Source organism: Suricata suricatta, chromosome 14, assembly GCF_006229205.1.
Source record: "Suricata suricatta isolate VVHF042 chromosome 14, meerkat_22Aug2017_6uvM2_HiC, whole genome shotgun sequence".
NCBI classification, from domain to species: Eukaryota; Metazoa; Chordata; class Mammalia; order Carnivora; family Herpestidae; genus Suricata; species Suricata suricatta.
In genome coordinates, this window is record NC_043713.1 from 45,947,694 (window position 1) to 45,973,818 (window position 26,125).

General features: G+C 40.3%; 1 protein-coding gene across 3 annotated transcripts in view; it reads right to left on the reverse strand.

Annotated features, from left to right (window-relative positions):
* The window catches only part of TTC39C (tetratricopeptide repeat domain 39C), a 105,130-nt gene that overhangs the window by 20,305 nt on the left and 58,700 nt on the right, over positions 1-26,125 (reverse strand). For all 3 annotated transcript variants that reach the window (XM_029921229.1, XM_029921230.1, XM_029921231.1), the window contains 2 exons: positions 24,816-25,170; positions 22,928-23,096 (listed from right to left, as the gene is read on the reverse strand). In XM_029921229.1, the coding sequence (XP_029777089.1) occupies positions 22,928-23,096; positions 24,816-25,170 (524 nt within the window). The remainder of the gene's footprint in view (positions 1-22,927; positions 23,097-24,815; positions 25,171-26,125) is intronic.

Here is a 26,125-nt window from a genome sequence, read left to right on the forward strand (position 1 = left end):
AATGGAGACACAACAACAAAGAATATTAAACTTTAATCAATAGAATGAGATTTCAGTACCAACTTCACAACCAATGCAATTTTAGGCCTTGGGAAAATTTTTGTTTATAATTTCCAAGAGATCTTGAAATAAATGAATTAATGCACACACAGTGCTCTTAGGGAAGGTTACATGGTCTTTAAAAATAGGTGTATGTCACCTGTCAGTAGTGCTGGGAAATCACAATATTGTTTTCCAACATTTAGAAAGAAGATTTGCAATAAACTGTAATTAAGCTTCTCACAATTTTTTTTAGACCACTGGGAAAAATTATAGATTCTTTCCTGCAGACATAATTAAGAGCCATTTGAGATTCTACCACAAACATATAAATATGTATTCTTGCCTAACCCAAACACAAACATACCTGGAGAGACAGAAGACAAAGAAAAAGGAAACATATAAGTGATCACAAATCACATTTTCCAATTTTAAAAATGGAAGCTATTTCCATCTCAACATATTTTTAAAGCCCTTTAGAAAGTAAAGATCTCAGGGGCGCCTGGATGGCTCGGTCAGTTAAGTGTTCCACTTTTGATTTTGGCTCAGGTCATGATCTCACGGTTCCTGAGATTGGACCCCTCATCAGGCTCCAGGCTGACAGCATGGAGCCTGCTTGGGATGTTCTCTCTCCTTGCCCCTCCCCTGCTGACATGTACTCTCTTTAAAATAAACTTTTTTTTTTTTTTTTTCAAAAAAAGATCTCAAAGTACAAATATGAAGACACAAAAAGTCTGAATAATTTTCAGAGTCAGCATAGTGAGCTTGCAGTTACTAATGTTACATTCTATTCTACTCAAAGAGTCCCACTAGCAATACCAAGCTGAGAGGATACATTAAATTCAGATTGTAAGCAAAAGGTTCCCTTTCTAGAGTAGTAAAAAAAATAAAATGGTGTTAATGGAAACAAGGCCAAGTGCTTTTGGAGTCCTGACCCAGACTCTAGTGCCAAAGGACAAGTTCCAGACTTCCCTGAATCTGTACGGCAAGATTCCACTTCCCAAGCAAAGAGTTTCCTTCTGTGCCGCCTCCAAATCATATTTAACATCAAATGACCGCACTAAATCACCGACAAAAAGTCTCAGCTCAGAGCCAGTCTGCTGGCATTCAAATGTTGGTACCAACATTCTGCAGTGTTAAACCCAGAGAGATTGCTGTTGTGGTGGCAAATCCAAGAACATGGCAGTTCCTGGGGACCCAGCCGCTAGGAGAGGGTGTTCCCATGCAGACCACTCACACATGCACTTGAGGACTGTTGGCTATTAGATATGGAAGTCTGTAGGACAGAGGCACATTCTTTCAAGAGCTGTTAAGGAACCAATAAGTAGAGTTTGTCAGACACACACAGAAATTCCTGAGACGTATCCAGAATGTCAAGAATATAATATGTACTTTGTAAGTAGAGCCTGTGTGTGTGTGTTAGAGAACAAAAGGGTTTAAGGATGCCTGGGTGGTGGTTAAGTGTCTGACTCTTGATTTCAACTCGGGTCATGATTTCACAGTTGGTGAGTTCCAGTCCCACGTCGGGCTCTGCACTGACAGTGTGGAGCCTGCTTGGGATTCACTCTCATGCCCGCTCACTCGCGCTCTCTCACTCTCCACCCCCTCAAAATAAATAAACTTTAAAACAATATATTAAGAGAGAGAATGAAAAGGCCATTAACTAATATTCATGAGGCACCTGGGTACTAAATATACATGAAATGAATATATAAAAAGCACTAAATATTCAGAATACTAAATATTCATAAGACGTTAATTTCAGGTGGCTTTAACTTTGACCATCCATTGGTGACACCCACTCTGGCATTGTGTGTCCTCTACTCAACACTAATAAAACCTCCGGGTCCACCGTTTTAGCTGTGGCCAGTGATGTACAGAGCAAAACAAGTCATCACACATTGTGCGCCCTGGGCCTCAGGTGGCATGGCCTTTGCTCCTGCCCCCACACTCTATCCTGAAAGTGTTAACTGAAGCTCTTCTTTCCCCTTGCTTCTTGCTGTTTTACACTGATTTAATAGACCACGTGATTCAAGTCTATTTTAAACTGGCATGTGAATCTTTCCATTTGGAGACCTCTGGGAGAATTTGCCCGGCACTGTACTCAGAGGCTATCAGAGTATCAGAGACATCTATGTGAAAACAAAAGGAAAACCCCAAGCACATCTAAGGAGACACTAATTGGCACTGACAGCTGTGCTGGGTGAAACTGTGTTCCCCCAAAATTCCTATGTTGAAATCCTAATCCTCAGAATGTGACTATTTGGAGGTAAGGTCTCTAAAGAGGTAATTACATTAAAATGAAGTCTGTAGGGCAGGCCCTAACCCACTATAACTGGAGGCCTTAGAAGAAGTTAGGTGACGAGGACCAAGGCATGTGCACACACACAGGAAAGACCACATGAAGACACAGGGAGAAGACAGCTATCGACAAGCAAGGAGAGAAGGCTCAGAAGAAAATCAACCCTGCAGACACCTTGATCTTGGACTTCCAACCTCAGGACTACAAGAAAACTAATTTCTGTCCCCACTCTGTGGCTCCTGGTCATGGCAGCCTGAGGAAATGAATAGGTTAGCTGTCAGAGATCTCCTTTCTCTGGGGTGCCATCCCCAAATCTGATGGGAATCTTAAATGTCCCGCTTCTCTGGAAAAGCTTCCAGGTCTCAGGAAGGGTATGAGTACCTGACCCAGGCTAGCAGATCAGACTACCTCCTCCTCCCTCCCATTCAGAACCACTCCTGGAGTTTTTCTACCAGGTGATGAATGGGGGCAGGTGTACGTGTAGGTCTCTCCATGTGTGGGAGTGCATATATGGTACATCTAAGTTATTCCCCATACAGATTGTGGAGTAATTTGTATAAATACTAGACCACATCTCACAAAGATTTTCAGAATTAACATATGTATCAACAGTTTACAAGAGACCTATTTCCCTAAACCTTTTCCCAACAGAGAATGTTTTTTCACCATTTGCCAATTATGTTTTCCCTTGTTTTAAATTTGCAACTCATTGATTCTATCATGAGGGTAAAAGGTTACTGACCGTTTATGCATCTTATTTTATGGCTTGTCTGTTTAGATGTTTTGGCTTTCTTTTTGTTTATCCTTTTACTATGTTCTGTATTTGTAAGAGTTCTTTCTATGTTAAAGACACTAATCCTAGCTTTAGTCTTCATTTTTTTAAAAACTTTGTTTACAGTATAATATAGGAGTTTACTTTTACATCAGTTCTACAAGTATTTTGATCCATGTACTATCAATTCTATCAGTCTTTTCCTTAAACTTTAAAACCAAAGCCTTATTTATTTTTGAGAGAGAGAGTGAAAATGAAAAGGGGAGGGGCAGAGAGAAAATCCCAAGCAGTCTGCACTGTTAGCCCAAACCCCAACATGGGGCTTGATCCCACAAACTGTGAGATCATGACCTGAGCCGTAACTAGGAGCCAGAAGCTCAACCGACTGAGCCATCCAGGCGCCCCTAATGTTTTGGTTTTATGCAGCCCTTGATTGGGGAAGATGGAGCCCTTAATATCACTATACACATGGTATCTACAAATTATGCATAATGAGGGGAACTTTTCAAAATGCCACAAATATGGCTGCTCCTATTCAGATAAAAATCCAGGAGCTATAAAAATACAACTAGAATCACAGCATGACCAAGAAAGGTAAAGGGCAAGGGCCTGAGTATTCATTCAAGGTGTGCACACACACAAGCTCACACTCACTCTCTTGAAGCCCTGGTGTCTGGAGCTGGGCACTGGTCAAGGCATTTGAGATACCCAATGACCCAAACAGACAGAGCCCCTGCCCCGTGGAGCCTGCTTTCTCATTCTAATGGGGGAGAGATAGACCATGAGCAAACAAGAAAGAGACCTCACCCTGTGTGTGCAGTGAAAAGGAGTCTTTGGGCATAAATGGGTAGGGGTGGTAAAGGAGGCAGAGACCAGTGGCAGAAGTGAGGCCAACACGTCCAATCCCAGTCACCGAAGGCCTCCCTGAGAAGGTGACCGGAAGTGACTCTCCCATCCTTCACGTCCCACCTCCTCCACCTCCTCTCCCCCAGTCATCCCCACCCACAGTGACCACCCATTCATCTGGCACTTTCATTGCCTTGAGCAATTACCTTTTCATGCATTCAACATTGCTATTCATAGTTAGACTATGAATGTCTTTTGGGGCAGGGACTTTCTCTCTATTCCTCTTGGCATCCCCCCAGAAGGCCTTTTACATCACAGGCAACAAATCTGATTATGTACAAATAATGGAATGTGGTAGTTTGGCACCTCTACATGGACAGCAATCCCCTTGAAAGAGTTACGTGACCAAATCCTGCACTAATGAGCAGTTGAAGTGAATAATGCACCAGTTACATTTCCTCGGTCTCTCAACAGTTACACATAGGATGTCGACAAAATTTGTCACGGAAAGGGCTTTATATTGGATTTACAACCCAGAAGCAATTCTGTAAAAATAGGAAAAGCCCTGTGCAAGTACCGTGTGCTTAGTGCTTTACCACATCCACATCATATTATTTAAGGCTAGCACAAGAGGCACTGTCCTCTTTCTACACACAAGGACACACACTCAGGATGCTCAGCCAGTCAGGAAGTAAAAGAGCCTGTTTTGAGCTAAGTCAGATGTTTTTTCAGCTATACCATGCTGCCTTTTAAAAAGACAGGGAATTTATATGAAAAACAGCAATAAATTTAAGAAATGCACTTATATTAAAGATGCTACTGAGGCACCCGGGTGGCTCAGTCAGTTAAGGGTCCGATTTTGACTGAGGTCATCATCTCGAGGTTCATGAGTTCGTGCCCCGCGTCGGACTCTGGGCTGACAGCTTGGAGCCTGAAGCCTGCTTCAGATCCTGTGTCTCCCTCTCTCTCTGCCCCTCTCCTGCTCATGCTCTGTCTCTCTGTCCCTCAAAAATAAATAAATGTTCAAATATTTTTTTTTAATAACAAAAAGTTCTCCTACAACTGAATGACATTCTCTGTAAAGGATATCAAGTGGGCAAGTTCCTATGTTTTTTTTAATCAAAGAGAAATTAAAGGCAAGTTATAAAAAGCAGAAACAATCCCACACAGTCTGAAGATTAAAGAACCATAAAGTTTTTATGATAGTTTTGTTGAGATATATTTCACATACCAGAAAACATATCCTTTTAAAATCTGCAATTACATGGCTTTAAGTATATCCACATAACTATAAAATTTCAAAGCTGTGGAGGAAGAAACCTTAAAAATTATGTAGCCTCGTGTTTCTTCAAGTGTATTCTGCTGAACCCTTCAGGTCTCGCAGGCTACCATAGAAAAATGAATATTCCTGGTCAAATAAATTGGGTAAACACAGACGGCACACCTGTATACTCTAGCTCCCTCATGTTGCAGAACTAAAGTCTCTGAGCAGTCCCAGCAGATCCTGGTCACCTGACACTGAATCTGTTTTCAGGGAACGTGTCCAAACTAGTCAATTAAATCAGGGCTGCAGGACAGACACTTGGGAAAAACTCGAACTTTCCAGGTGAAGAAAGCGTGCCAGAGGAGGTCGACGGCCTTTCAAGTTGTCTGGTCTGGAAAGAGACCATGTTTTTACTGTATGTGACAGAGCCAAATCACATCTTCAGGCTTAGCCCAGTGCTTTTCTACAAAGCTACATATCAAAACCCGAAGCCCTGAAGCAACAGGACAAGATTCCCAGAGCTAACAAGCCCTCTATCAGACAATGTGGAGAAATGGACACTATTATCCCAAACAAAGCAATGCACAGATTCAAGAACTCAGTGTGCCTAAATGTTAAGAGTGCATATTCATAGGGGCGCCTGGGTGGCTCAGTGGGTTAAGCGTCCAACTTTGGCTCAGGTCATGATCTCACAGTCTGTGGGTTCGAGCGCCACTTGTACTCTGCCTCTCCCCTACTTGTACTCTGTCTCGGTCTCTTAAAATAAATAAATGTAAAAAATTTTTTTAATTAAAAAAGTGCATATTCATAAAAACAGGAAAGGTCAATATGATGCTGTAAGAAAATAAAAAATTTCCTACAAGAGCTCTGGACAAGGGGAAGGGTAAAAGTGAGAAATGCTAGTTCCTAAAATCAGACTGTGACCTCTCAAGGAGTGTACAGTATTCTCCTTAGCATCAGAAGAGTAAGGAACAAAGGATTGAAACACTGTATAGATATGTGAACTCATGTTTGAAAGACAGACAAGCCAAACATTAAAATCGTTTTTTTTATCTGATGGTAAAGAAAAATCTACTCAAAAACAGGTAAGCAGAAATGGAAATGGGAACAAACACAGCCCTGAGGGGCAAAGGAAAACAATGCACATGAAACACATACACAAATAGGAACGAGAAACTTCTCTGTGAGAAAGGAGATTTGGACTGAGGAACAAAAATCAAATGATCTGTTGTTCCCCCAGTCACCCCCATTCCACCTGCCTCTCTCCCACCAACTGTTCCAGCCCCACTGAGCTTGGATCTCCCAGTATCTGGAGCCTTGGCTCTGGGCTTGAATGCGGGCTAATCCCCCATGCTGAGATCTCCACCTTCAAACTCCCACACCCTGAACAGCCTGCCCAGATCTCCCCACTTTGCGCTGCCTTTCCCAGCTGTGAGGGCAGCACAATGGAGCGCGCACCATGCTTTCCCTTCCAGCAGGCCCGTGTCTATGTTACTAGAAGCCTGGCCACATCTCCATCTGCTTACTGCTTGCCTGCCTGCTATACAGTCCTGCTCTCTCAGTGCATGTGCTGTCGCTGTCCCCACTGGTGCCACAGCCTTGACAGCAGCTCTGTCATCATTACAGACAATGCTGACTAGCACTCACTCACAGCTCCAGGAGCTACACGGGCCTCCCAATTACCACCTCACTGACTTGTAACAGCAAAACTTTGCTTTAGGTTCCCTTAGCTCTGGGCTATTGCCAGGCAGAGGATGAGGGCCACACAGAGACTCCACCAGACAGAGCAGGCCTCACCACACAATTTACATAATAAATGTGATCAATCACAACAACCAAAGACACTGGGCAATGAATATTTAATAGCACTAAACCTTGAGCAACTTGACGGGAAACCTGTCTCTTCTACTCACCAGCACGTCTGACATTATAAAGAATACAAATGAACAGCCAGAGAAGAGGACCATAGGACAAGGTCCAACAGGGTCTGGAGCACAGAAACTTCTGTCCCTTAGAGTTTTGGGCATGCCACACTCCCAGCACATGGATGAGTTCACCTACACTGAAGCTCTCTGAACCCCATCATTTAGGATTTTAGTGGAAGATCCACTAGTTAGGCTCTACTGGATAAATCATTGGTCTGATGACTAACTCAGTCTCCAGCCCCTCCTCATTTCAGGAGGCTGGCGGTGGGAAGGGCTACAGAAAGTTCCAACCCTTCTTCCTACCAGCCAGCCCTCCTCCGGCAGCTACCTGGGAGTCACCAGCCAACCCATTACCATAAACTCAGGGTCAGGCTGGAAGGGGCTTGTTATGAGTAGCAACATACTCTTCTATCACCTCTCACGTAGGAAATTCCCAGGGTTAAGGGCTCTGTGCCAGGAACTAGGGACAAAGACCAAACACATCTCTCACTGTAGCGATATTACCCAAGCCCTCTCAAGTAAAACAAAATGCAAGCTGAATTTCAAAGAACACAGTACAATCCCTAAATGAGAGCACAGATATCTATTAAGAGAAATACAGAGTTTTTAAAAAATGGATTAAAAAACAAGCTAAATTATGGAACACTAGAAATAAAACGGAAGAAAAAAAATAAATTGATAAAAAATCATATCTAAAAGCCAATGTAATTCAAAAGCCCAATCATAAAATAAACACAAATTTGTAAAGTACCACAAATAGCACAAAAATACCACAAATAAAAAGTGACACCACATTTTTACCTATCTATTAAGGGTACTGGCATATTTTTAAAAAGTAGTAAGTAGAAACAGAAAAAGTACAATATGAAACTAAAATGCATATAACAGTAAGATGTTTTATATTATTGAAGAAATGTTATTAAAGAACTGATTTCCAATGAGTACTCAGATAACAGAAAAATAACATTCAAATGTTTAATAACGGTTCCATTATTTTAAGTGACCTGCTTCTTCAAAATGTAAAAAAGACAGTCTACTTATCAACTCATTTTAAAATTTGATTTAAATTTCAGATTTAAAATTTTCAGATTTAAGAATAAGCCTCCTTGAAGGGCACCTGTTGGGATGAGCACTGGGTGTTGTATGTAAACCAATTTAACAATAAATTATATATTTTTTAAAAAGCGAATAAGAAGGTGCCTTCTTAGCGCAGTGGGCAGCACGTCAGTCTCATAAAAAGCGAATAAGCCTTCTTGAGTATTTATATTCACATTAAAATATATGTTTTTGCTTAGATGTTACATATAAAATATATTGCTCACGTATAGCGTATTTATTACATGTGTTTGTGCGCACGTGTAATTTATTAACAAATAAATTAAGGCAAAATAACACTGGATTGAGAAAGAGGGCCTGACTTCTAGTTCCTCAATTCCAAAATAACTATGTATACTGCACATACTTACATTATTGGAACCCCTGTTTACTATATTCAGGACAGGACAAATGTACACACACAAACATTATAAGGTGTAATTGAATAAAGGGACATCCCTAAATTAACAGATATCCCCAGAAATTAAGAAATATTCTAAATATCAATTAAAATCTCCTTATGATATACAGAAACTAACAAACTAATAGTTAAGCATATATGAGAAAATAAGTAAAAATACTAAATAGGTACTTTTTTATTTAATGTTTATTTGTGAGGGAGGGAGGGGGAGAAAGAGAGAGAACAAACAGGGGAGGGGGTGAAAGAGAGAGAGAGACAGAGAGACAGAGAGAGACAGAGACAAAGACAGAGACAGACAGACATAGAATCCAAAGAAGGTTCCAGCCTCTAAGCTGTCAGCACAGAGCCCAATGCGGGGCTTGAACCCACAAACTGTGAAATCATGACCTGAGCTCAAGTCAGATGCTTAACCAACTGAGCCACCCAGGCAACCCACTAAATAGGTACTTTTAATGGCAAAAGTTTATATATGTTAAATTCAAAACATCATAAAATCACAATTATCAAGGCTAATAGTCATTTAAAAAATATAAAAACATCTTAAAAATAGACTCCATCTGCATCTTTTCTGACCATAACACTATGAAATGAGAAATCAACCACAAGAAAAAGTTTCAAAAAAGCACAAATACATGGAGATTAAATGACATGCTACTAAACAATAAATATGTCAACCAAGAAATCAAAGAATAAAAAATTACATGGCCACACAATGAAAACACAATGATCCAAATTCTCTGAGATGCAGCAAAAGTGGTTCTTAAGAGGGTAGTTTATAGTAATACAGGCTTACCTCAAGAAGCAAGAAAAACCTTAAACAACCTATTACACCTAAAGGAACTAGAAAGAACCCAAGCCCAACAAAAGGAAGGATATAATAAAGATTAGAGCAGAAATAAAGGAGATAGAAACTTAAAAGAAAAAAAAAACCCCAGTAGAACAGATCAATGAAAACAGGAGCTGATTTTTGAAATTATCAACATGGATAAACCTCTAGTCAGACTCTGACCGAGCGAGAGCAAGCGTACACGAGCACGCCAGAGAGCGTGAGAGAGAGACAGCGCCCAAATAAACAAAATCACTAATGAAAGAGGAGCAATAATAACCAACACCACAGAAATACAAACAACTGCAAGAGAATATTATGAAAAATTATAGGCCAACAAATTGGACAACTTGAAAAAGAAATGGGTAAGTTCTTAGAAACGTATAACCTACCAAAATGAAAGCAGAAAGAAACAGAAAATTGAACAGACCAATTACAAGCAATGAAACTGAAATAATAAAGTTCAGGACCAGATGGTTTCACAAGTGAATTCTACCAAACATTTAAAGAAGAAATTATGAGTGCTTGCTTCAGCAGCACATATACTAAAGAAGAGATTTGAGGAGGCGGGGGCTGCTATTTATTTTGAGAGCAAGTGCACAAGAGCGAGTGGGGGAGGGGCAGAGAGCAGGAGAGAGAATACCAAGCAGGCTCCATGCTGTCAGCCGAAATCAGGAGTCAGACGCATAACAGACTGAGCCACCCAGGTGCCCCTAAAGGAGAGTTAATACCTATTCTCAAATTACTCCAAAAAGTACAAGAGGAGGAAAACCTTTCAATTCATTCTATGGGGCCAAGATTACCCTGAAACCAAAACCAGATGAAGACACTATAAAAAAACACTACAGGCCAATATCCGTCATGAATATAGATCTAAAATTGTTGAGGATTGCTCAAACCAAATTGAGCAATACATTAAAAAAATACACCATGATCAAGTGGGATTTATTCTCAGGATGCAAGAGTGGTTCAATATTTGTAAAACAATCAACATGATACATCACATCAATAACAGAAAGGATAAAAGCCATCCTTTCTACAAATCATTTCTACAAATGCAGAAAAAGCATTTGACAAAGTACAATATCCATTCATGATAAAAACCCTCTGCAAAGTAGGTCTAGAGAGAACATATCTCAACATAATAAAGGCTATATATGAAAAACCCATAGCCAACTTCATACTTAATGGTGGAAAACGGAGAGCTCTTCCCTTAAGGTCAGGAACAAGACAAGGAAGTCCACTCACCAGTTTTATTAACATATTACTGAAGTTCTAGCTATAGCAATCAGACAGATAAAAGTATTTGGCAAAGTCACAGGATACAAATCAATGTATAGAAATCTGGTGCATTCCTGTACACTAAAGATGGAACAGCAGGTGAAACTAAGAAAACAATCCCATTTACAATTGCACAAATACAATAAAATAACTAGGAATAAATTCAGCTAAAGAGGTGAAAGACCCATACTCTGAAAAGTTCAAAAGAGGAAAGAAATTCAAGAGGACACAAAGAAATGGGAAGACATTCCATGCTCACAGATTGGAATAATAAACATTGTTAAAATGTCTATACTATCCAAAGCATTCTGCACATTTAATGCAATCCTTATCAAAATACCAACAGCGTATTGCACAGAACCAGAACAATCCTAAAATTTCTATGGAACCACAGAAGTCTTAAAATAGACAAAGCAACCTTTAAAAAGAAAACTAGAGGTATCACAATTCTAGATCTCAAGTTATATTATAAAGTGGTACTAATTAAAACAGTATGGTACTGGCATAAAAACAGGCACACAGATCAATGGAATAAAACAGAAAACCCAGAAATGGGCCCACAATTACATGGCCAATCTTTGACAAAGGAGAAATGAATACAATGGGAAGAAGACAGTTTATTCAACGAATCGTGTCAAGAAAACTGGATAGCTACCTCCAAAAAATGGGCCCAGACCATTTTTCTAGACATGTCTCCTGAGGCAAGAGAAATAAAAGTAAAACTATTGAAACATGAAAACAAAAAGTTTCTGCACAGCAAAGGGAACAATTAACAAAACTCAAAGACAACCTATGGAATGGGAGAAGATATTTGCAAATGACCTATCAGCTAAAGGGTTAGTACCCAAAATATATAAAGAAGTGATACAACTCAACACACACACACACACACACACACACACACACACACACACACACACACTCCAATTAAAATGGGCAGAAGACATGAGCAGACATTTCTCCAAAGAAGACATCCAGATGACAGAGAGACATACAAAAGGATGCTCAACATCACTCATCATCAGGGAAATGCAAATCAAAAGTATAGGGAGCTATCACCTGACACCTGTCAGACTGGCTAAAATCAAAACACAAGAAAGTGTTGGCAAGGATGTGGAAGAATAGGAACTCATGTGTACTGCTGGTGGGAATGCAAACTAATGCAACCACTGTGAAAAACAATATGGAGGTTCCTCAAAAAAAGTAGAAATAGAATTACTCTACAGTCCAGGAAATGCACTACCCAGTATGTTCTCCCCCACCCCAAAAAAAATTTCCAAAAACACTAATTTAAAGGGATATACGCAGCTTTATTTACAATAGCCAAATTATGGAACCAGTCCAAACTGACAAATGGATAAAGATGTGGTAAATATATGCAAAGGAATATTCTGTTGTAAAAAGAATGAAATCTTGCCATTTGCAACGATATGGATAGATCTAGTGAGTATTATGCTAACTGGAATAAGTCAAACTCCTATGATTTCACTCACGTGGAATTAAAGAAACAAATGAACAACAAAGGGACAAACCAAGAAACAGACTCTTAACTATAGAGAATAAAGTGATAGGCAGTGTGCATGGGAGGATGGGTGAAATAGGGGATGGGGATTAAGGAGTATACTTATCATGATAAAAAGAAATTAATGGAGAAAGAAAAAAGAATTTAGCAAGAAAAAAACAGATTTCCATCTACCTTAAGGGTCTAACTCAATAACAGGAGGAAAAACAAAAGTGTTGATATTCTTGAATTACAGTGGGTATCAGAATTAAATGATATCTGTATCTCTCACATGCAAATAGGTATGAAAATGTAATAGTTTTTACAACATCAATGTACAATCTAGAAGAAAACAGGATTATCTATGTGTCCCAGTTTGGGCAGAAAATAAATATCTGAAGAAATGAAGTCTATTTATAACAAAAATGTGTACATGTTTGAGTGTTCAAATTTTCACAATAAAATGTAATCATTCTAGAGGTGCCTGGGTGGCTCAGTTGGGCATCCAACTTTGGCTCAAGTCATGATCTTACTGTTCGTGGGTTTGAGACCCACATTGGTAGGGCTCTGTGCTGACAGCTCTGGAGCCTGCTTTGGATTCTGTGTCTCCCTCTCTCTCCCACTCCCTGCGTGTACTTTTTCTCTCTCAAATAGAAATGAAAACATCAAAAATTTTTTTCTTAATGTAATAGTTCTCAAATGAAAGTATTAGAAGATATACATGATAAGGATTATTTATGATGACATTATATATTAGAATTTGAGCAAATATGTAAGGAAAATATTTTAAGTTTATTTAGAGAGATGGTAGGAGAGAGTTATTTATTTATTTATTTATTTATTTATTTAATTTATTTGGGGTTGGGCAGAAAGAAGGAGAGGGTGAATCCCAAGCAGGCTCTGCACTGTCAGTACAGAGCCCGACAACAGGATTCAACTGCAAGACCTGTGGGATCATAACCTGAGCTAAAATTGAGACTCCAATAATGCTTAACCAACTGAGCCACACAGATGCTCCAGGAAGCTATTTTTTACTCAGAAGTCATTTGGTTGCATCAACAATTTATATCCAAAGTAAAAGGGACTATATATATTCATATGGAAAACCTCCTCAGTAACATTTCCTTGAAACATCTTTAAGATGAAATTCAAGTATCAAAAGGGTCACCCACTTAAATCAATCATTTATAGGGATTTTCACTGAACTGCACAAACAGTATCAGAATTGAAGGTTAGAATATTTTCATCAGCCCAACAAGAAACCCTGAACCCGCTAAGAGTTATCCCACTGTCCCTTGCTCATCTCCTGCTCATCCCCCCACCCCTCCAAGGCTTAGGAAGCAATAATCTGTCTGCCTCCATAGATAGGCCTTTCTGGAGACTCCACATAAATGGAATCCTACAGTATATGCCCTTCATGATTGGCTTTCACTTAACATTTTTCCTAGGTTCACCCACGCTGCAGTACAGATCCATACTTCATTCCTTTTCATTGTTGAATATACCTATTCCATTGTACGGATGCACATCTTGTTTAACCATTCATCAACTAATGGGCATCTGAGTTTTTCCACTCTTTGCTCTATAATTAGCAATATGGACATATGTTTTCATTCTCTTGAGTATTATTCCTAGGAATGGGACTTCTGGGTCGTATGGTAAACCTATGCTTAACATTCTGAGCAACCGCCAAACTTTTCTAAAGTGGCTGCACTATTTTACATCCCCACCAACAATGAATGAGGTTTCCATTCTCTCCATGTTTGCTGGCCCCTGTGACTGGCTGTCTTTATTACAGGTAGTCTGGCAGATATGAAATAGCATCTCCCTTGGTTTTGATTTGCATTACTTTATAGTTACTTATGATGTTGATCATCTTTTCATGTGCTTATTGGTCACTGCACATTTTCTTTGGAGAAAGTTCTCTTCAGATCCTATGCCTATTTTAAAAATTGGGTTATTTGTCTCTTAATTGAGTTGTAAGAGTTCTTTACATATCCTGGACAGAAGTTCCTTGTCCTGTCTAGAAGTTGCAAATATTTTCTCCCATGCTGTGGCCTATTTACCTTTTGTTTATCTCTTAAGTAGGCTCCATGCCCAGCATTGAGTCCAACATGGGGGCTTGAACTCACAACCCCAAGACTGAGATTTGGGATCAAGAGCTGGATGCATGGGATAACTGGGTGGCTTAGTAAAGTGTCCTACCTTTTTTTTTTTTTTTAAGATTTATTTTTTATTTTGAGAGAGTGTGAGCAGGGGAGATAGGTAGGAGACAGAAAAAATCTAAAGCAGGCTTCGTGTTCAGCACAAAGTGGGGGCTCAATCCCACAGCCCCAAAATTATGACCTGAGCTGAAATCAAGACACTCAACTGACTTAGCCACCCCGGCACCCCTATTTACTTTTTTGACAATATTCTTTGCAGCAGTAAAGTGTTTAATTTTGATGTAGTTCAATTTCCTTGGTTTTCTTTTGTTGTGCTTTTTTGACGTCCTCTCTCACCAAGAAATTTATGGTTTTAGCTCTTACATTTAGTCTATGATCCATGTGTATTCATTCTTAGATTCCGTGTAAGGTTCAACTTCATTTATTTGCATGTGGATATTCAGTGGTCTTCACACCGTTTGTTGAAAAGACTATTCTTTGCCTATCGATTTACCCTTGTCAAAATCAATTGATCCATAAATGTACAGAGTTACTTCTTAACTTTCACTGATCTGTAGGTCTATTCTTATGCCAGTACCACTCTGTCCTGATTACTTTGTAGTAAGTTTTGAGATTAGTAGGAAGTATGTATCTTCCAATTTTGTTCTTCCTTTTCAAGATTGTTTCTGGGTTCCTTAGTATCAGTTTGTCAGTTTCTACACCAAAGCAAGCTGTGATTTTGAGAGAGTATACTGAAATCTGGTAGCTTAAGGCAGTACTGCCATCTTAACACTATTAAGTCTTCTGATAATGAACATGAGAGGTCTTATCAGTAATATTTTAGGATCTATAAACTGCTTTCATGTGCATCATAATGGAAATAAAAACTATGCAATGGAACATGCTGATACCATGCACAAGATAATGAATGATTATACTCTGGCCCACTATTTCCTGAGTATAATCTCTCATCATTCAGCAGGAGCTAGGAAACCATTCATACTCTGATTCTAACAAGGATACCAACGGAGCTATAAGCTAAAGAAATAATTTAAAAAAAAAAGGAAATATATACTAGTTACTGAAGAAGGACTTACTATCACAGTGAGATACTGGTAAAGAGAAAAACAACAATAATCAAATATCCCAACAATTTCCCAACAAGAAAACATCAAGTTAAGAACACAATGGAAATCTAAATAGTCTACATACCAATTACTTATAAAAACTATGTTAAAGCATGTAAGCAGATTTGTAAATAAAACTGCCTCAAGTCTCCTGTATAAAAGATCACAAGATAAGTGGAAGTAAAACAGCTTAAAATGTAAGTATCACTGGGTTATTTTTATGGAGTTGCTTAACATTTATTTATTTTGAGAGACAGAGCATAAGTGGGGAAGGGGCAGAGAGAGAGAGAGTGGGACAGAGAGACACAGAATCCAAAGCAAGCTTCAGCCTCCCAATGGTCAGCACAGAGCCTGAAATGGGGCTCTAACCCATGGACCAGGAGATCATGACCTGAGCCAAAGTTGGATGCTTACCTCTCTGAGCCACCCAGGTGCCCTAACATCTTAAACTATTACGTACGTGTTTTAAAAGGAAAGGCCTTCCTCGTCACCTGGAGCACGCAGGACAACATGTTGTGACAACTCACTATCTGTGATTCAGCATTAATGCCGCTGAGTAGCAGAATCGTTTAGCAATTCTGTTAGCAAGGACACCTAACAACAGATTGTGCATTGAACCCCTACCCGAGGACCAGGGCTAATGCAGGCAAGGGAAAGCTCATCCTCTTAGACACATTTAGTGAGCTGAGGGATAAAAATCATTAACCTTCTACTTACTTTCAGCCCAACAGCCTGTAATGATGGAGTTGAAAGAACAGCAAATGTATTTAACCTATAAGCCATTTGAGTTACTACCGTCTTATTTCAAAGTGAACAGTTATTAAATCACATAACAGATTTATCTCACTGGAAAGTGGAGATGAATATATCCCCCCCCTCTCCCACACCAGCTCGAATCAATCTCTCATTTTGTTTTCTTCTAAGAATAAATGGCAACCCTATATATATATATGCATATATATATATATTTTTTTTGTACCTGAAGTAATAGAGAGAACTCTGTAGGGTAAAGGAAGAGAAGACTACAATGAACAGAACTTCAGGAAGTTATTTCTCTTCCTGCATTGCCTTCTTCCTGATGCTATAAATAACAACATTACATCGTGCTGTTACAAGGCATGCTGTTCAAATACAAGAGGCTGGCTTGCTCTTTGACAGATGCAAAGAAACGCGGCTACCAAACAGCTCCGCTAAGGTCAACATGCCCAAGAGACGAGCTCAGGCACCCACGCTCCGTGGTGTTTGGCCCTTCCGCACTGGACCCTGCTCTCCATGATCCCTACAGGCCTCCAGTCTCTTTTCTCTAGCTGATAAATTCATCACCAAAGGGATCTACCTCCACTTTTCTGTCCCTGTCCCAATCATGAACTGGTGGGTTAAAAAGCAACACAGCCACTTACTGTGGGGGGCGCCAATGAAAAATGTCCTTCCATCTTAATAAAATTACAGAGAGAAAACACTACAAGTTTTAAAAGGCACCTCAGACAACTGAAGCCACCTAAAATAATGGGCAGAAAGAAGGTCCCAGAAAGAACACACGCTGGTGTAGACGTGTGCAAGCCTTTCACCCAGGATAAGAAAACCCTGACCGCCTGAGAAGGAGAAGGACAGCAGGGTGACATGAATATGGCAAAGCAAAGTCAACCATCAAAGCCAAGTCCCTGCAGACACCGTTCAGGGGAAAGAAACCACATTCTATCATTCTCAGAAGGGAGAGGAGGGGTGGGAGGGGAAGTACAAAACAGGGGAGCAGCCTGCGGTGAGGGGGCGGTGTTTGCCAGAACAAACAAGGCAGCTTCAAGTCAGAGAAAGGAGATGATCAGGGGACACATGCACACCTATAAAAGGTAAAGTTCATGGTAACTTCTTCAGGGCGGCCTCCAGGCCTTGCACAAACTTCCCTTTGTCCTCATGAAGCAGTCCTGTAATGGCTAGAATTGTCTGCGTGGCACTTACAGTCAAGTGCTTACCAGACTGAGCCTGAGGAGCACAGGGGCTCCTGCCTGTTGATCTGGGTACCCCCTGCCATAAGCAGATACTTCATTTTTTTTTCTCATGGCTGCAAGATTTTTTAAAAAATTAAATCCACATTAGTTAACATATAGTGTAATAACGATTTCAGGAACAGAATTTAGTGATTTCTCACTTAAATATACCACCCGGCGCTCATCCCAACAAGTGCCCTCCTTAATACCCATCACCTACTTAGCCCATCTTACCCAGCACCCCTGCATCAACCCTCAGTTTGTTCTCTGTATTTAAGAGTCTCTTATGGTTTGCAGAGACTTCATTTCTTTAAAAAAATTTATTGTTTTTATTTTTGAGAGAGACAGAGCAGGGGAGGGGCAGAGAGAGCGAGGGAGACACAGAATCCAAAGCAGGTTCAAGGCTCCCAGATGTCAGCACAGAGCCTGACATGGGGCTCGAACCTGTGAACTATGAGATTATGACTTGAGCCAAAGTCGGACACTTGACTGACTGAGCCATCCAGGTGCCCCCCAGAGACTTCATTTCAATCCAGCTGCATTTTACCTCATTTATTCAGTTCATTTCTTTAGGGTCATATTTCTCCACCAGCACATCAGAATTTAAGTATCTGATTCTGTACCCTCCTTAGGAGGACAAACTCTTATTCTAGGTGTGAAGACATTTTGCATTTCCTATTTCAGAATTGGTTTCAGACACAGGCTTATGTGCAGACAGTCTTTGATAGCCAGCTTTTTCTTAACAAAGACAACACTGCTCTCAATGATCAGTGGGTTTTCTCATTGATCGATGGACTCATCTATTCATTCAACAAAGATACACTGAAGGCTAGTCTTATGCTAGGCCCAGACTACTGCTTTCCAAATCCATACCCAAGAGTTTAAAATGCCAGCACTTAGGATATCCAAAAAGTAGGAGTCTCAGCTTAGGAAACAGTTTCAAAATAAGAGTTCTCAAAATGCCTGAATAATAACCACCTCATTAGAATGTTTATCAACTTTGAGTAGTTTAGCGATTAAAACTTAGTTTGATTACTTAACAGTCACTTGATATCAAGTGTGTAATGAAAGGGTATGCATATAAAGCCAAATACATATATATATATTTGTGTGTGTGTGTGTGTGTGTGTGTTACATACTAAGTAGATGGTTAAAATCAAAGGGGAGGAAATCTGTATAGTTCAGGGGGAAAAAAGAGGACTAGAGAGAAAGAAAAGCAAGTGATTAAAATGTAGGCTTGTTCCTGATACTTTTTAAACAACCGAGGGGAAAAAAAAAAGTCATTAATCACTTGTATGCTTAATGAACTCATCAGTACCACAGGGTTACCTGAGTAAAAATTCATGGAAGTACAAAAATTCAAAACTATATTAATTCACATTTTAAAACTGAGACTATACAACATATAGGACAACTTCCTAATAGCCACTTGCGTTATGAAAAATCAGGGAAAAGTAAATACAGGTGTTGTGTAGGACTTGTTGCCCCTCTAGCTACATGCCATTCACTTTGCCAATCACGGGCCGGCTTTTACTGACAGCTTTCAACACAAAAACATTGTTTTCACCTAAAAAGAAAAAAAAAAAAAAACGAAATTTGATAACCCTACTTCCCAGGCTTAAGCACTCACTAAGAATAAAATCTATCACATGCTAGTTATATACCGCTTATCCCATGCTAAGTACCATAGGAACCCATTCATGCCTCCAGCAACCTGAGAAGTCACACAGGAGAGGTCAACAGGGACTGGACAGGTAATGGAGCACAAGAGGGTGGAGAAGGTAGGAGGCTGGAGTACACAGATGTACAGTGGGGAGAAGCAAAACCAGTAAAGGGACAAAATTCCTTCTGCAGTGTGGCAGACACTCGTGCTCTGGCACCCCAAAGAGCACAGGCTACACTCCATCCTGCAGTGCAAATGCCCCCCACATACCACCAAAGGTGGGGAACTCCACTGCAAGGTCAAGTTGGGCTCTAACAATAGGAAATAATGGGTTGGTTGGTTTGTTTGAGAGACAGCGCAAGCAGGGGAGGGTCAGAGCGAGGGAGATACAGAATCTGAAGCAGGCTCCAGGCTCTGGGCTAGCTGTCTGCACAGAGCCCCACACAGGGCTCGAACCCATGAACTGTGAGATCATGACCTGAGCCGCAGTCAGATGCTTAACCAACTGAGCCACCCAGGTGCCCCAACAACAGGAAATAACAAAATCACCACGGCAAGGGTTATCAAGTGTCAGGGTGGGGTGGCTAGGTCCCAACACCACTCCCCTGCCATGGATTCCAAATTGTCTCAGAGGATATAAAAAGCTGCTCATGAAATTAAAGGGAAAGTGGGCAAGGGCACAAAATTTGAAAAGAATTCATACAGAAAATAAACTAACCAGCGCATACTGAGCTAGTCCCCTGGTTGGACAGCAAGCTTACCCCAAAGCAGTTGTTTCAATTACGTAGATTGACTCACTGAAGAAACAGTGTCATATGCTGCGCATCTGTGAGGTTAAAGTCCCCCAACCATGTTGTCTGAGTGTTTGTGGACAAAAAGACCTCAGGGGTCCTATCTCTAACCTAATGCTTAGTAAGAATAAGTAAAAACAAAAACAAGAAAATATTCTTTGCAAGCACATTTGTCAGCAAAGCCCTGTGTTTCCATAAACCAGTTTGAGAGCTGAGAGGCCTTACAAAAGCCTCTCACAAGAGCTGTGACAGCGTCTCTGGGCAGCCCCTCATCTGAAAACGAAGGATTCCACGCCTGCACTCCTACTCCCACCGGCTTCCTCGTGGTCACCGGGAGGGTAAACAGAATGCCGGTGTCTGGGCCATGGGGGAATATTATTAATAGTCCAAGTTACCCCTGAATTTCCCAAATTCTTTCTTCTGGGCCTTTGCGAAGGGCCAAACAGTAAGCCAGCACATCCCCTTGGCCCTGACACGACAGCTCACTCATCAGAAGCAGAAACAGATCTTTTAGTCTTTTTTCTGAAAACCAAGCATCAGCTCGGTAAGCAGCTGCTTCGTGGTGAAGCAGTCCTAACATCTACCACCCACACTCAGACGACAATTCTCCCCCTTCCCCCCCCCCCCCCGGCCCGAAAGAGCCGGAATGCCTGCTAAGAACCTTAATACCAACCAGGTACCTCCCCATACCGTACCCAGACGGGGTTCTCTGATGACACTGTAGCTTCATTTCCAGAATCACCCCAACGCGAGTGAATGACCACTTGCCTTTAGCATCCATTCAGTCACTAATAGGAATGAATGTGGCACAAACTAAAACCATGCCAAATTTAGTTGTTGGGGGGGTGGGGGGAGGTTACCAGTTTAGCTAAAAGTTAGGGGGTTTTGTCTGAAAATTAAAAATTAACTAAAATCGGGGCGCCTGGGTGGCTCAGTCGGTTGAGCCTCCGACTTCGGCTCAGGTCAGATCTCACTTTCGTGGGTTCAAGCCCCGCGTCAGGCTCTGTGCTGACAGCTAGCTCAGAGCCTGGAGCTGCTTCCGGTCCTGTGTCTCCTCTCTCTGCCCCTCCCCCTTTCATGCTCTGTCTCTCTCTGTATCAAAAATAAATAAAACATTAAGAAAAAAATAAAAATTAACTAAAATGGCAAGCTTAACGAGATACAAACCCTTACTTCTACATTTCTAAATTTAACACCTTTAATACAACCCAATTTAGCGCATTCATTAACATGGGGAGTAAAGAGAACTCTAATAAATGCCCAGTGCTAAGGTGCCTTATTGCTGTGTTGCACACAGTCGTGCCTTCAGGCTCTTGCTCCAGGCAGCAAATCTGTTCAACACTGAACCTAGTATCGTCCTGTGCAGAGTTATCCAAAATAAGTAATGCCTGCCCTTTAAGAAACAGACATTTAAGGAAGCACTGACCCTGTAACCCAACCTCATTTCAGAAATGGTCACTGAAGTGAGAAGGCCTAGTCGATTTTAAATTTCCTTACATAGTGTTATTTCCTCTTGCATAAACCCAAGGGAGCAGAGAAATTTTAATAAACTCAACATCCTTCCCTACACGTAGGATCATAATGCTGAGCTTAAAAGAAAAGAACCTAACCAAAAGACCAGACTGCACAAGGAACTGATCAAACACTATGTTGCTAAGACAGCAGGAGAAAAAAAGGAGAAACATAACTGAAGGCTCACTAGCCTGAATGCAAAGAAAAACAGTTGCAAGATAATGAGGAAAAAAAAAAAACAATTCAGACACAGGTTTAAATAATTCAGATCCTGGTGTGCTTTCTGTATGTACTAGGCTTCAAATATAAATTATCAGTACAATCTCTAAAATACTACTTCCCATATGTAAAGGTGAGGAGTCCTCAGATTTAAGGAGGCACCTCATGAGGGAAAAGGAAACAATATACACTCTGTTGCCAAAATAAAATATTAATAAATCATCCCTGTGCTCACAAAAGCATTTGCAGGCAAAAATCTTCAAAAGCATTCACGGCATTTGCAAGCGGCTGAGGACCAGAATTAACTGTGCTCCTGCGGGCACCCGCTAACTGGAGGACAGAGGTTGTTAAAATCTTGCAATATTCTCTATTCGCTAGCTGTTCCTGCACCTGCCATAAACAGCCACCTCCTTTCATATGTATGATTTTTTCCTAATACTTTTCTTCTTCAAATCTTCACGGCCTCAAGCAAGCAGATTTGAAAAAATAAAAAAAGGTGTAGAGGCGCCCAGCTATGCTCTCATGGGTGGCGAGTTCAAGGCCCACGGCAGGCTCCCTGCTGAAAGCTCTGACGGCTTGCAATTCTCTCTCTCTCTTTCTCTCTGCCCCACCCCCACTCATGTGCACATGCACGTACTCTCTCAAAAATAAACTTTAAAAAAAAGGAGGGATTTTGTACCTATGTCATAGGGTTGCTCTGAGGATTAAATGGGCATCATGTATAAAATGCCTGGTAGAGGGCTTGGCCAAATGAAGCCCAGGAAAAAGCAACAAAACCTACTACTGTTTCAAAGCTGATGGTGTCCTTGACATTTCAGGCAATAACTTGTGTATAAATCGTTAACCAAAATGAAACCTTAGAAACAGATTATTAGTAACTACAGAAAAGGGAAAAAAATATCTTATTTTGTGTTCTTCAACTAAGACATTCGCTAATGCTCCTATGCCTTTGGCTTGGAGTACACCCATCTTGTCTCCTTACCAAGGAGATAGCTCACCCCTGCCTCACCCACGGCTCCTGAACAGAAGGTTACTGACTAACATCCTGGGTTCCTGGAAGAGGCTTTTGTAGCAACGATGCAACTGAAAAGTACAAGAACAAAACGTTCCTTGGCCCAATGGCATTTGCCTCCTTTTGATGCTAGCACCCGACTGAGAATCACAGATTCGATCCACAGAAGGCGTTATTTAAAAAGATGAGGAAGGCACGGTACCTCTAATCGTTGTATACGTCCCTTGAAAAACATGAAGAGGGAAGAATTTGGATAAGCAGCTTCTTTTTTGAGAAGAATTTCCTTTGCTTCATCCAGGCCTGCTTTGTTATCACTGCCATCCAAGGCAAAAAATGGGCGGACCACAGTATGATACCAGAGCAGAGCTAATCTAAAAGAAGAGGGAAAGAAACACTGAGCAAGAATTTTCTCAAAGCACTTGTACTTTTTCAAAACTCAGTATGTGCATTTCTAATACATCCTCCTTCCAAGTCTTTGGAAAAAGTAAAATCAGAGTATTCTCCCCCATTTTAATGTCACCAATATTTGGAAAACTGAAACTTTGGCACAGCTTACAAATCAGTATACCCCCACCAGGTGAGAGGAGAATAAATAATAGGATTAAAGCATGTAGCTCTGCTGAGGCTTCTAGAGGGGTCTCTGAAGGTATGGATGTACATCTCTAAATTCTACATGTCACTCATCACCACACAAATTAGAAACAGAACTGGTTACCACAAAGTTCCTGTCCCCTTGTAATAAAAGCATTACTTTTTTGCAAAAGAAAAATGGTGTTCTCTCCTGTGTTCACAAAGTAAGAGCATAAGCCTCAGAATCCAAATTTAAATGTGGGAACCACAGACACAAATTTTACTACAATGTGTTAAAATAAGTGAGAACCCAGAAAAAAGGCTTTCTCTGGCCTTGGAGAATGCTCAACTTAAACAATAAATAATCATTTAAAATTCCCTTACTTCAAATTCATTCATTCAAGAAAAATAACACGTTAAATAAACAAGGTAAATAAAACAGATTCGTTAGGATCTCCTTTCATGAATAGAAAAAAGTGCTTCACTAACACATCAAGTATTTTTATGTAAATGTGTGCTTCTAGCATGTTTATGAAATCGGTTCTCTTCTAGAGATCAGACTAATTTACATTACTAATTCATTTCTCTCCAGAAAATATTGAGATATAAATAGACAAATTATCACAAGTTACAAAACTGTTACATCAAATTAATAAAATACCACAGTTTATATAATTTAATGACTTTGGGAAGGAACAAATATTTTTGAAATGAAAATTTAATGGCATTTTTAATAGCTACCAACTAATTAAGACTGAATATCCAAAGTCCTCAATATGGATAACAGAAACAGAGCTTACTAAAGGTCTCTGTGGTATTAACATTTTTGGGAAAAAATGTGAAAGGGCATCTAGTGTCTGATAAAATCACTCAAATTGCAAATGGTAGATATTTACCAGACTGGGGAGAAAAAAAAATCACATTTTTAATTGATGGAGGAATGCGTGAATCCTCATTCTAGATAGTTTTATCCGTTTCTCTCCACACTGTTTAAATAACTGTAATTTCAGTTTAGATTAACAGGACTCAGATTAACAGGACTCGATTTAGTGGACTAGCACAAGATATCTAAGCCACATATGAGATACCAGTGGACCAAGAATCACCAAAGAAAATGACCCAATATCAGGATTCTCTGGGTAAGAATAAAAATATCAATCACAGAAAAGGCTTGTCAAATTTGAATTTAAAATTTAAAAATCAGGGTAATGAATCGCAGTGACTCTGGTCAGGGTCACAAAAACTGCTTATGAAATCATTTGCAGTTGAAAAGCGTCATCACTTTCTTTACCTGTTTAAAATACAGGATTCATGAGAGTCAAGACCAGTATCCTCTCTCTAAATTCAGCTTATAAACGCCACCAAAGACGATCCTCAGCGCTGCATTAAAAGGCATATGGCGTGGCGTTGTGTCAGTCAACCAAGCAATTTACCTGAAGTTTCCTTTAAAGGTTTTGATTGTCGTTTACTTACTTTCAACACTATATTATCTACCAAAGCATTGCAATACAGCTACTCACGTAGCTAAAGGGGCCTTCATGTCCTTACTTTCGCTTGCATACATCAGTGAAGAAAGCCCTTGCAGGCGGTCTCCAGGAAAACCCAGCAGGTTGATGATTTTGAGCAGGTTGGGGGGCACCATGGATATGCAAAGGTGAAAAAGGCCATATCCAAAGCTAACAGCACCTTTCAGTCTGTTTAGAGACTCCTCAGACACCCCTTCAGCCACAATGTGATTATCATTTGCAGCATCAGAAGTCAAGGACTCTTCAGTTAGCTTCTTCTGATATAGCTCCTGGAGGGCATTGATGTCCAGATAGCATTTATTGTAAATCTTCCAGGCTTTCCTAAGGATCCACCCACCTTTTATATAGGCTATAGAGAAGGGGAGACAAGTATGAAAAAAAATAAGCGTTCAAAATAATTTTCCTTTATTAATAAAGGCTATTGAATTACGACCTGAAATTCAAGCAAAAAAATTTAAAACAGAAACGATCATCTCTCATTGCACCTTGTCCTCATCGGAGGGCTTCAATTCCTTATTTGCCTGTTCACCCTTACTGCACTGGATGACCACTTTGCAAGAACCATGCATTTCTTTTGTTCACTGTCCTATCAGGCCCCTCTCACATACACGAGCTGGGACATAGTACATGATGCATACTGAATGAAAGAATAAACACATTAATGCCAGCATGCATGCCATCACTTGAATCTAACTTTTGTTCCATTGTGTTCTATGAAACATGAACCTTCACCATGTTTCTGAACTACCACTGGCACTTTGCTGATAAACCTCTCTCATAACGCCTACATTTGTCTACCCTGTGTTTGATTCCTCCTAAAGAGCCAGTTTTAAGTTGAATTCACAGCTAAAAGTTTATCCCAGCACCAAGCATGGCAACTTGCCTAAACTAAAACAAGCAAACAAAAAGGATTAATTTCCACTTACTGGGCAAACAAATGGCCAGTTCATTAACGTATAAGTCCTCAGTGTCCAATGTAGAAGTGCAAAGAATCCCCCATTCATCTCTACCTAATGCCTGTTGTGTAGGCCTTAACCACTCCTAAGATGGCATTATTTGGTCTAGGACGAAGATGCACATCCAGCCTAGTTCTAGACCAATCCAGTGAAGTAAGCTACTTCATAAAAGAGGTGAAAAGATGTTATTTTTAAAGCCATTTCCATTATTTCTTGTTAGGCCAATGTTTAACATAGTCCTCATAGTCGCTCAAGGAGAATTCAGAGATAAGACATGGGATTTACCCAGTTCCATGCCCAACTGCCCCCCTCAAACAAGCCCACAGGTCCTGCCTTGCCCTGTGATGA